Below are 11,389 nucleotides of genomic sequence, written 5' to 3'. Positions count from 1 at the left end.
TAAACTGAAATAAATAAGAGTGTCTACATGGGGCTTGCCACCAGTTTAACTAAATCAGTTTAAAAGCCTGATAATGAAAACTCCTTACAACACTTGAGAGTTTTTAGGAATTGAAAAATATACTTTACACATTGTATGACTTTTTGTCTTACCAATAACAAAAATGGATAAAGAAATAATTCCAGCATTTCACATGAACAGTTCCTATTAAGAAATAAACCCTTTACTAGATTTGGGTGGAAGAAAAGAAAATGCAATTTCTAAATAATTGAAAAGTCCTTGTGTAAGCTTAGTCAGCACTAGCTATAATTTTGAGGAACTCTAAGGAAACCCTTTGGACATCACAATGCATGATCTCTCTGCCTGGCAAAGTGATATGCTTCAAAAGAAAAGATTTATATTCTTAAACGATCATCTTCCCTATCACTGTATGGAACTTTGGGTGAAACTTTTATGCCAGAGGCCAACTCAAACAGCTCAGCTGCTCTACTGTGTGATCTTGATTAGATTGAACAATAACAGATCTACACATCTTTCAGTGCAGTAAAGGCAAAGAGTGGTCCAGTGACTACCTGAAGATTCTCATCCTCTCGGATCAGCTGCTTCCTGGGAAAGATCTGATTAGCCTGGATGCATTCAAGGCTGTGCTGAGTCTCTTCATCCTAGAAACAAAACTCTACAGTTAATTTTAACACTATTACCCATTCACAGCAGACCTCTCCATTGACAGAAGGCATGAAGGGTTCCCCCCAATGAAAGGTTTAGGAACGATGAACTATTATGAGAATTCAGCTACCAGTGACCCACAGAAGTGACATAATAGTTGCAATTTTACATTACTAGTGGCCCACAACTTTGCAATGTAAAACACAGATTTGGGACCTCTTTCCATTGTTAAACACAAAAACATGAAGCAAAGTATTTCCCTTTCAATTTTAAATGCAATTTTAGGAAACTGTAACAAGGGGGCATGGTCTCCCTCCCTGACAGGTGGGGAGAGAACCAGGACCACTCCCTGGTGTGCAGAACCGGGATATCAGCAGCCACCCCACTGGAAGCAGAGGGTGGGACAGGAACCGGAACGATAACAGACTGGCCCTCTAGCTCAGTTGGGGCAGAGCTGCCAGAGGAGCAGGACGTCTCTTCTCCCCCGCAGGTACCCCCTGGAGCCTGGACCTGATGGAGGCTGCTACAGTGCCAGAGACCTCGTCATTTATCCCAGTAAGATCAATGACAACTCCAGGACCCAGGTACCCTCAACCTGGGAACGTAGGAAGGAGCCCAGGAAAGCCGAATAGGGTTCGGCTCTGTTACTGATTGCAAGCAAGCCAGCGTGTTTGAAACTCAAAAAGCCTATTGAGAGTCTTTGGGTTAAGTTTAGGGGTGAGAGCAACAGGGCTGATGTCGTGGTGAGCATGTGCTATAGACCACCAGATCAGAAGCATGAGGTAGACGAGGCTTTCTTCGGAAAACTCACTGAAGTTTCCACATCACTCACCCTGGTACTAATGGGAGACTTCAGTCACCCTGACATCTGCTGGGAGAGCAATACAGCAATGCACAGACAATCCAGGTAGTTTTTGGAGAGTGTTGGGGACAACTTCCTGGTACAAGTGCTGGAGTAACCAACTAGGGACCATGCTTCTTTTGACCTGCTGCTTACAAACAGGAAAGAATTGGTAGGGGAAGTAGAAGTAGGTGGAAACATAGGCAGCAGTGACCATGAGACGGCTGAGTTCAGGATCCTCACAAAAGGAAAAAAGGAGAGTAGCAAAATACAGGCCCTGGACTTCAGAAAAGCAGACTTGGACTCCCTCAGAGAACTGATGGGCAGGATCCCCTGGGAGGCTAATACAAGGGGGAAAGGAGTCCAGGAGAAGCTGGCTGTATTTTAAAAAAGCCTTATTGAGGGCGCAGGAACAAACCATCCCGAAGTGCAGAAAGAATAGCAAATATGGCAGGCAACCAGTTTGGCTTAACAGTGCAATCTTCAGTGAACTTAAACTCAGAAAGGAAGCTTACAAGAAATGGAAATCTGGACATATCACTAGGGAGGCATATGAAAATATTGCTTAGGCATGCAGAGGTGTAATTAGGAAGACCAAGGCACAATTGGAGTTGCAGCTAGCAAGGGATGTGAAGGTTAACAAGAAGCATTTCTACAGATATGTTAGCAACAAGAAGGTAATCAGGGTAAGTGTGGGACCCTTACGGAATGGAGGAGGCAGATGATGTGGAAAAAGCTGAAGTACTTAGCTCCAGACTGCTGCACGGGGCAATACAGTATGGGGAGGAGGTGAGCAGCCCTCAGTGGTGAAAGAACAGGTTAAGGACTACTTAGAAAAGCTGGACAGGTGCAAGTCCATGGGTCCAGATCTAATGCATCTGAGGGTGCTGAGGGAGTTGGCTGATGTGATTGCAGAGCCAGTAGCTATTATCTTTGAAAATTCGTGGCGATCAGCGGAGGTCCCATACGATTGGAAAAAGGCAAATATGGTTCCTACATTTAAAAAAAGGAAGAAAGAGAACCCGGGGAACTACAGACCAGCCAGCCTCGCTTCAGTCCTTGGCAAAATCATGGAGCAGGTCCTCAATGAATTCATTTTGAAGAACTTGGAAGAGAGGAAGGTGATCAGGAACAGTCAACATGGATTCACCAAGGACAAGTCATGCCTGACCAACCTGATTGCCTTCTATGATGAGATAACTGGCTCTGTGGTTATGGGGAAAGCAGTGGATGTGATATACCTTGACTTTAGCAAAGCTTTTGATACCGTCTCCCACAGTATTCTTGCCAGCAAGTTCAAAAAGAATGGATTGGATGAATGGACTATAAGGTGGACAGAAAGCTGGCTAGATCATCAGGGTCAAAGGGTAGTGATCAATGGCTCCATGTCTAGTCGGCAGCCAGTATCAAGCGGAGTGCCCCAGGGGGTGGACCTGGGGCCAGTTTTGTTCAACATCTTTATCAATGATCTGGATGATGGGAGGTAGATATGCTGGAGGGTAGGGACAGTGTACAGAGTGACCTAGACAAATTGGAGGATAGGGCCAAAAGAAATCTGATGAGGTTCAACAAGGAGAAGTGCGGAGTCCTAACACTTAGGACAGAAGAATCCAATGCACTGCTACAGGCTGGGGATCGACTCGCTAAGCAGCAGTTCTGTAGAAAAGGACCTGGGGACTACTGTGGACGAGAAGCTGGTTAGCAACAGTGTGCCCTTGTTGCCAAGAAGGTCAACGGTATATTGGGCTGTATTAGTAGGAGCACAGCCAGCAGATCGAGGGAAGTGATTATTCCCCTCTATTCGGCACCAGTGAGGCCACATCCAGAGTTTTGGTCCCCCCGCTACAGAAGGGATGTGGACAAATTGAAGGGAGTCCAGAAGAGGGCAACGAAAATTATTAGGGGGCTGGGGCACATGACTTATGAGGAGAGGCTGACGGAACCAGGGTTATTTAGTCTGCAGAAGAGAAGAGTGTGGGGGGATTTGATAGCAGCTTTCAACTACCTGAAGGGGGGTTCAAAGAGGAAGGAGCTAGGCTGTTCTCATTGGTGGCAAATGACAGAAGCAACAGCAATGGTCTCTAGTTGCAGTAGGGGAGGTCTAGGTTGGATATTAGGAAACTATTTCACTAGGAGGGTGGTGAAGCACTGGAATGGGTTACCTAGGGAGGTGGTGGAATCTCCTTCCTTAAAAGTTTTTAAGGCCTGGCTTAACAAAACCCTGGCAGGGATGATTTATTTGAGGTTGGCCCTGCTTTGAGCAGGGAATTGGACTAGATGACCTCCTGAGGTCTCTTCCAACATTAATCTTCTATAATTCTATGTTGCGTCTGGATTTCCCCGCTGACCCAATAATGGACCACTCTGCTACTGTTAGGGCCCTGGACTGGGATGCACTGAAGTGGGTGGGCCTGCGTTCCCCTACCCCCTGCCACCCTACCATGAGGGGTGGCAGCCGCCCCACATTTAGTCCTGGACGCCTGCATTGGACTGATGCCCACCTGAACTAGGACGCTGATGGTTTAGCTGGCTCTCCCTTCAGACAGCTAATCTCCCCTGAGACTGTTGGGCTGCTTTGTCTGAGCCCCCTTACCTGGCTGCTGCCCCACCCTGAGTGAGGGCTCTGCGCTATAGACTTGCTGCCACCCGGCTCGACTACAGGCCAGACCCATTATATGTGTGCAGCCTCACTCCGACTGAGTGTCGGGGCTACTAGACCCAACTGATACCCAGCCTGGACTGAAGGCTAGGGCCTATTAACTGCTGGCTAATTCCCCCTGAACGGAGTCACTCTAGAAGCATTGCAGCAAGGGGGCTTGGTCTCCCTTCCTGATAGGCAGGCAGAGAACCATGATCGCCTTACAGAAATTAACTCAGTCCTTATACTACACAAATCTGCACCTTTCCTGCACAATTTAAACAGTTTTGCTCTACACAGTGTATCAGAAAAATTGCACTAGCAAATTAATTTCAAACAGTCTTGCAATAAATCTGACTTAAATGCCATGAACCAGTGGTCCCCAACCTTTTTGTCTGACAGGTGCCAGATGAAGGACCAATGAAACAGTGGAGCACATGCCGAAATGCCGCTGAATTTCAGCGGCATTTCGGCGGCGACGCCTCTCGATGACGCCGCTTGCCGTCGACAAGCGACGTCATCGAGAGGCGTCCCCGCCAAAATTCGGGAGCGATGCCTCTCGATGACGTCACTTGTCGATGTCAAGCAGGGTCATCGAGAGGCGTCCCCGGTGAAATCTGAGGGCGACACCTCTCGATGACATCACTTGTCGACGGCAAGCGCCGTCGAGAGGTGTCCCCGCCAAAATTCGGGAGTGACGCCTCTCGATGACGTCACTTGTCGATGGCAAGTGGCATCATTGAGAGGTGTCCCCGCCGAAATGCTGCTGAAATTCGGCGGCATTTCAGCGGGTGCTCTCCCGGGGGCCAGGACACAGGCACATTAAGATGCCCCTGCGGGCAGGACCACTGCCATAAACAGTACATGGCTAATTAATCTGAACTTGGATGGAAGAATACTGCCTTAGTTTATATGCCTGACTGCTGGAAGATGGTACACATGCAATAATGACGATTATCATCAGAAAATTAAAACACAAATTGCTCAAAGATAAATAAAAAGGCAATGAAAACTATCTTTTCAGTTCAACCAGAAGCCTGGAGTGACATGTATGTCAGGTACTGAGAACAGTATCTCTTATTATCATACAGTACCAACTCTCTCATCCTTCTTGTGCTACAGCCTGCTTTGTTTTGGTGAGTCCTGACAAAACCCATGTTCTTACCATGACAGGCCCAAGCTGGGAGGAGAAATCCTCGTCTTTGCTCACAGCACTTTGAGGCTCTTCTTTCCGTAACAGTAGAAGCTGGAAAACAAAATGGCAAAGTGTAAATGTGAAGACAAATTCATTTTATCTTCTGGTGACAAATAAATTATTTTAAATGCAAGCTAATTTTAAAGACCAAGACTCTAGCTAGGAGAAAACCCCAATTATACATCAATGAACAGATGAAGTCAATACAAACTAATTTGCCTTACAAGCACACATCATTACGAAACATGCCTGGTTGCTTTAATGCATTCTCAATAATCACCAGTGAACAGACTGTCAGGAGAAGAATAGTTGAACGTAACAATTATACTAATCTGTTTGTATCATTTAAATTAAACATATGGCTTTCCAGGCTGCCCTGATAACATTCCCAAGTCATTTATAGATGCAGACTCTTCCCAGACTCTGTTTCTTATTTTTTATATAAATATAGTATGGATCTTCCTCCCAAATCACACAAAAGGATACAAGTAAAATACATTGAAAATATGTGCAGTGTTCTACAGTGCTGAAGCTCACCTGCCCTTACATTTATATTTGGAAGTTTCAGCACTGTGGGTGATGAAGGAGCCATATTGAATTCACCAGCCCACAGACACAATGACATTGTAATATCACTAACTGCACACCGTATATTGTACAGAATATTTATTGGCCGGGGGGCTGGGGGGCGGGACACAACAAAACAGCAGTATTCAAAAATGCCCAAAGACAAAGGAAAATCCAGATCTACTACCTCTGTTGGACCTAAATAGTCCCATTAATATCAGTAAAAACAACAAGGAGTCCTCAGAGACTAACAAATTTGTTTGTGCATAAGCTTTTGTGGGCTAAAACCCACTTCATCAGATGCATGGAGTGGAAAATACAGTACGGAGATATAAATACACAGCATATGAAAAGGTGGGAGAGCCCGACAAAGTGTGGGGCGTCAGTGCTAACAAGTCAATTCAATTAATGTGAAAGTGGGCTATTCTCAACAGTTGACAAGAAGGGGAGGAAATCGCTTTAGTAGTACTAATGAGGCCAATGCAATCTACACCATCAGCAAGACTGCTATGGGTACCCGCATGGCCCCACAGTATGCCAACATTTTTATGGCTGACCTAGAACAACACTTCCTCAGCTCTCGTCCCCTAACGCCCCTACTCTATTTGCGCTACCTTGAGGACATCATCGTTATCTGGACTCATGGGAAGGAGGCCCTTGACAAATTCCACCAGGATTTCAACAATTTCAACCCCACCATGAAACTCAGCCTGGACCCTTGCAACATAGAATCAGAACATCAGGGTTGCAAGGGACCTCAGGAGGTCATCTAGTTCAATCCACTGCTCAAAGCAGGTCCAATCCCCAACTAAATCATCCCAGCCAGGCCTTTGTCAAGCCTGACCTTAAAAAGCTCTAAGGAAGGAGATTCCATCACCTCCCTAGGTGATTCACCACTCTCCTAGTTAAAAAGTTTTTTGTAATATCCAATCTAACCCCCCCCACTGCAACTTGAGACCATTACTCCCTTTTCTTTCATCTGCTAATCCTCCCTCATTCTTCTCTTCTGCAGACTAAATAATCCCAGTTCCCTCAGCCTCTCCTCATAAGTCATGTGCTCCAGCCCCCTAATCATTTTTGTTGCCCTTCACTGGACTCTTTCCAATTTTTCCACATCCTTCTTGTAGTGTGGGGCCCAAAACTGGACACAATACTCCACATGAGGCCTCATCAATGTCAAATAGAAGGAAATGATCACGTCCCCCGATCTGCTGGCAATGCTCCTACTTATACAGCCCAAAATGTCATTAGCCTTCTTGGCAACAAGGGCACACTGTCGACTCATATCCAGCTTCTCGTCTACTGTAACCCCTAGGTCCTTTTCTGCGGAACTCCTGCCTAGCCATTCGGTCCCTAGTCTGTAGCAGTGCATGGGATTCTTCTGTCCTAAGTGCAGGACGCTGCACTTGTCCTTGCTGAACCTCATCAGACTTCGTTTGGCCCAATCCTCTAATTTGTCTAGGTTCCTCTGTATCCTATCCCTACCCTTCAGCGTATCTACCACTCCTCCCAGTTTAGTGTCATCTGCAAACTCGCTGAGGGTGCAGTCCACGCCATCCTCCAGATCATTAATGAAGATATTGAACAAAACCGGCCCCAGGACCAATCCTTGGCACTCTCCGCTTGATACCGACTGCCAACTAGACATGGAGCCGTTGATCACTACCCACTGAGCCCGATGATCTAGCCAGCTTTCTATCCACCTTATACTCCATTCATCCAGCCCATACTTCTTTAACTTGCTGGCAAGAATACTGTGGGAGACCATATCAAAAGCTTTGCTAAAGTCAAGGAATAACATGTCCACTGCTTTCCCCTCATCTGCAGACCCAGTTATCTCCTCATAGAAGCCAATTAGGTTACTCAGGCATGACTTGCATTGGTGAATCCATGCTGACTGTTCCTGATCACTTTCCTCTCCTCTAAGTGCTTCAGAATTGATTCCTTGAGGACCTGCTCCATGACTTTTCCAGGGTCGAAGGCAACGGCTGATCACCGCATACCGACACTGCAGTCCCTGGTACCAGCCCAGAGCAGCGTCCTGGGGTTGGGGTCAGGGCCAACTCCATCAGACTGGCCCAGAGCCTAATGTCTCTTTCCCTTTTGGTCCAGGGCCTAAATAATTTGCATATTTTGCACCTTTCACTAATGTGGGTCTCTCCCAAACAGTGCAAAGTCTGTGTGCGGGTCACTACTTGGCAAAGGACACTGACAAGAACCGCACACCTTAAATCCCGGGGCTTGAGGCATGCCCCAGCCCAGGCTCACTGACTGACTAAACAGCTAACTAACTACAGATACTAAAAGTACGAACAGTTCTGGGCCGAGCTACATCGAAGCTGGAGCAGAGCAGTCCCAATGCACCTTCGCTGGCGAGAAGAAGGAACTGAGGGTCGGGGGAGTGCACAGCTCCCCTTACACCGTGCCAGGCATGTGCAACTCCAGGGGCGCACACTCCCCACGGGTACTGCTAGGGGGAAAGCTTCCGGCACCAGTGCATGTGGTGAACATGCACATCTACTGTGGAATACACATGAGTAATCACTCGAAGAATATGTATTAAGGATATAACAACCAACAAGAATGCACTTTTATCTAGAAAACCATGATTAAATTGAGTCTTCCTGACTAGTGATTTAAATCATAAATCCACCCTGTTGCTGGCACTTAAAATCAGAAAGGTTGTAGAGCAGTTTCTAAATTAAGGGCTGGAGGAAAGCTAACAAGTTTTTTTTTTTTTTTTAAGAATATCAGGGTTGGAAGAGACCTCAGGAAGTTATCTAGTCCAACTCCCTGCTCAAAGTGGGATCAATCCCCAGACAGATTTTTGCCCCAGATTCCTAAATGGCCCCCTCAAGGATTGAGGTCACAACCCTGGGTTTAGCAGGCCAGTGCTCAAACCACTGAGCTATCCCTCTCCCAGTGTGGATAAGCATGTGGTTCGGACAGAGACATTCCTTAGGAGGAGGATCTATTAATGGAGATTCTGTATGTCCTAGTAGGGAGAAGAGGATGGAAGACGATAAAATATAGGTAGAAACTGATAAAAATAGTCAAATGAAAAAAGTCCCATTCAATTACATCAGGTAATGGCGGACAGCTGAAAAGTGACATGTTTTTAAAGTGCTTATATACCAATGCTAAAAGTCTAAATAATATGGCTGAACTACAGTGCCTCATATTAAATAAGGATATTGATAAAATAGGCATCACAGAAACTTGGTGGAATGAAGATAATCAATGGGACACAGTAATACCAGGGTACAAAATATACCGGAAAGACAGAACAGGTCGTGCTGGTGGAGGAGTGGCATTATGTGTGAAAGAAAACATAGAATCAAATGAAGTAAAAATCTTAAATGAACCAAACTGTACCACAGAATCTCCATGGATAGTAATTTCATGCTCTAAGAATAAGAATATAGCAGTAGGGATATATTACTGACCACCTGACCAGGAAGGTCATAGTGACTGTGAAATGCTCAGGGAGATTAGAGAGGCTATTAAAATAAAAAACTCAATAATAATGGGGGATTTCAACTAACCACATATTGACTGGGTACATGTCACCTCAGGACGGGATGCAGAGATAAAGTTTCTTGACACCTTAAATGACTGCTTCTTGGAGCAGCCAGTCCTGGAACCCACAAGAGGATAGACAATTATTGATTTAGTCCTAAGTGGAGTGCAGGATCGGGTCCAAGAGATGAATATAGCTGGACCGCTTGGTAATAGTGACCATAATATAATTAAATTTAACTTCCCTGTGGCAGGGAAAACACCACAGCAGCCTAACACTGTAGCATTTAATTTCAGAACGAGGAACTACACAAAAATGAGGAAGTTGGTTAAACAGAAATTAAAAGGTACAGCGCAAAAAGTGAAATCCCTGCAAGCTGCATGGAAATTTTTTAAAGACATCATAACAGAGGCTCAACTTAAATGTATACCGCAAATTAAACAACATAGTGAGAGAATCAAAAAAGTGCCACGATGGCTAAATAAAAAAGTAAAAGAAGGAGTGAGAGGCAAAAAGGCATCCTTTAAAATGTGGAAGTTAAATCCTAGTGATGAAAATAGAAAGAAGCATAAACTCTGACAAGTGAAGTGTAAAAATATAATTAGGAAGGCCAAAAAGGAATTTGAGGAGCAGCTAGCCAAAGATTCAAAAAGTAATAGCAAAAATACATTTTAAGTACATCAGAAGCAGGAAGTCTGCTAAACAACTAGTGGGGCTACTGGACAATCAAGATGCTAAAGGAGCACTCAAGGACGATAAGGCCATTGCAGAGAAACTAAATGAATTATTTCCATCGGTCTCCATTCTTTTTAGGTGACAATTCTGAGGTACTGTCCCAGATTAAGATGTCATTAGAGAATGTTTTGGAACAAACTGATAAACTAAACCAGGGGTCAGCAACCTTTCAGAAGTAGTGTGCCAAGTCTTCATTTATTCACTCTAATTCAAGGCTTCGCATGCCGGTCATACATTTTAACGTTTTTAGAAGGTCTCTTTCTATAAGTCTATAATATAGAAAGAAACTATTGTTGTATGTAAGGTAAATAAGGTTTTTAAAACGTTTAAGAAACTTCATTTAAAATTAAATTAAAATGCAGAGCTCCCCTGACCGGTGGCCAGGACCCGGGCAGTGTGAGTACCACTGAAAATCAGCTTGCGTGCTGCTTCGGCACACGTGCCATACGTTGCCTACTCCGATCTAGTCTGACCTCTTGTATATTACAGATTTTAAATTTCACACAGTTACGCCTGTATTGAACCTAATAACTTGTGTTTGGCTAAAGCATATCTTCTTCAGAAAGGCATCCAGTGTTGATCTGAAGACATCAAGAGATGGAGAATCCACCATTTCCCTTGGTAGTTTCCAATGGCATTTACCTTCACTGTTAAAAAAAAATTGTACCTTATTTCTTATTTGAATTTGTCTGTCTTCACATTCCAGATACTGGTTCTTGTTATGCCTTTCTTGGCAGCATCCACTTTATCAAGATCTTTCCAGGTCCTGGACAACAGATCCATTTTTGGAGTACAGGTGAAGATAAAACCTTTATTTCTTCACTTCTTTATTTTTATTTATTTAGTAAGTGCCTATCCCAATAGCTCTACGTAGCTAACAATTAACTAAATACATAAAATCAAGGATAAAAGATCCAAAAGTGAAAATCTTATTCAACTGAATCTAAAATACCACTTAGCTAAATAATGACTTGCTTGTTCAATCACCTCTGCATCACCAGAGGTATTCAATAAGCAGACCAGGGTACAAATCTGGATGGCCAGATGCTCTTGAATGGACTGCAAAATCTTTTTATTCACTTATTGTTATCATTATTGTTATTGCGGTGTGAAAATGTTTCTCTGGAGTCTGGACCTTGACCAAGAACCGGACACAATACTCCAGGTGTGGCCTCACCGGTGTTGTCGAATAGAGGGGAATAATCACTTCCCTTGATCCGCTGGCAG

The 11,389-nt window shown here is 44.6% G+C and overlaps 1 protein-coding gene across 13 annotated transcripts in view; it reads right to left on the bottom strand.

Moving 5' to 3' along the window:
* The window catches only part of MTMR3 (myotubularin related protein 3), a 203,728-nt gene that overhangs the window by 110,913 nt on the left and 81,426 nt on the right, over positions 1–11,389 (bottom strand). For all 13 annotated transcript variants that reach the window (XR_004002979.1, XM_030582835.1, XM_030582836.1 and 10 more), the window contains 2 exons: positions 5,311–5,391; positions 573–662 (listed from right to left, as the gene is read on the bottom strand). Coding sequence is in view for 12 of the 13 variants with exons in the window: in XM_030582835.1 (XP_030438695.1) it covers positions 573–662; positions 5,311–5,391 (171 nt within the window). In the remaining variant the exon portion in view is untranslated. The remainder of the gene's footprint in view (positions 1–572; positions 663–5,310; positions 5,392–11,389) is intronic.

This window comes from Gopherus evgoodei, chromosome 13 (genome assembly GCF_007399415.2).
Source record: "Gopherus evgoodei ecotype Sinaloan lineage chromosome 13, rGopEvg1_v1.p, whole genome shotgun sequence".
In the NCBI taxonomy this organism is placed as follows: Eukaryota; Metazoa; Chordata; order Testudines; family Testudinidae; genus Gopherus; species Gopherus evgoodei.
This window is presented reverse-complemented; position numbering and strand designations above follow the sequence as displayed.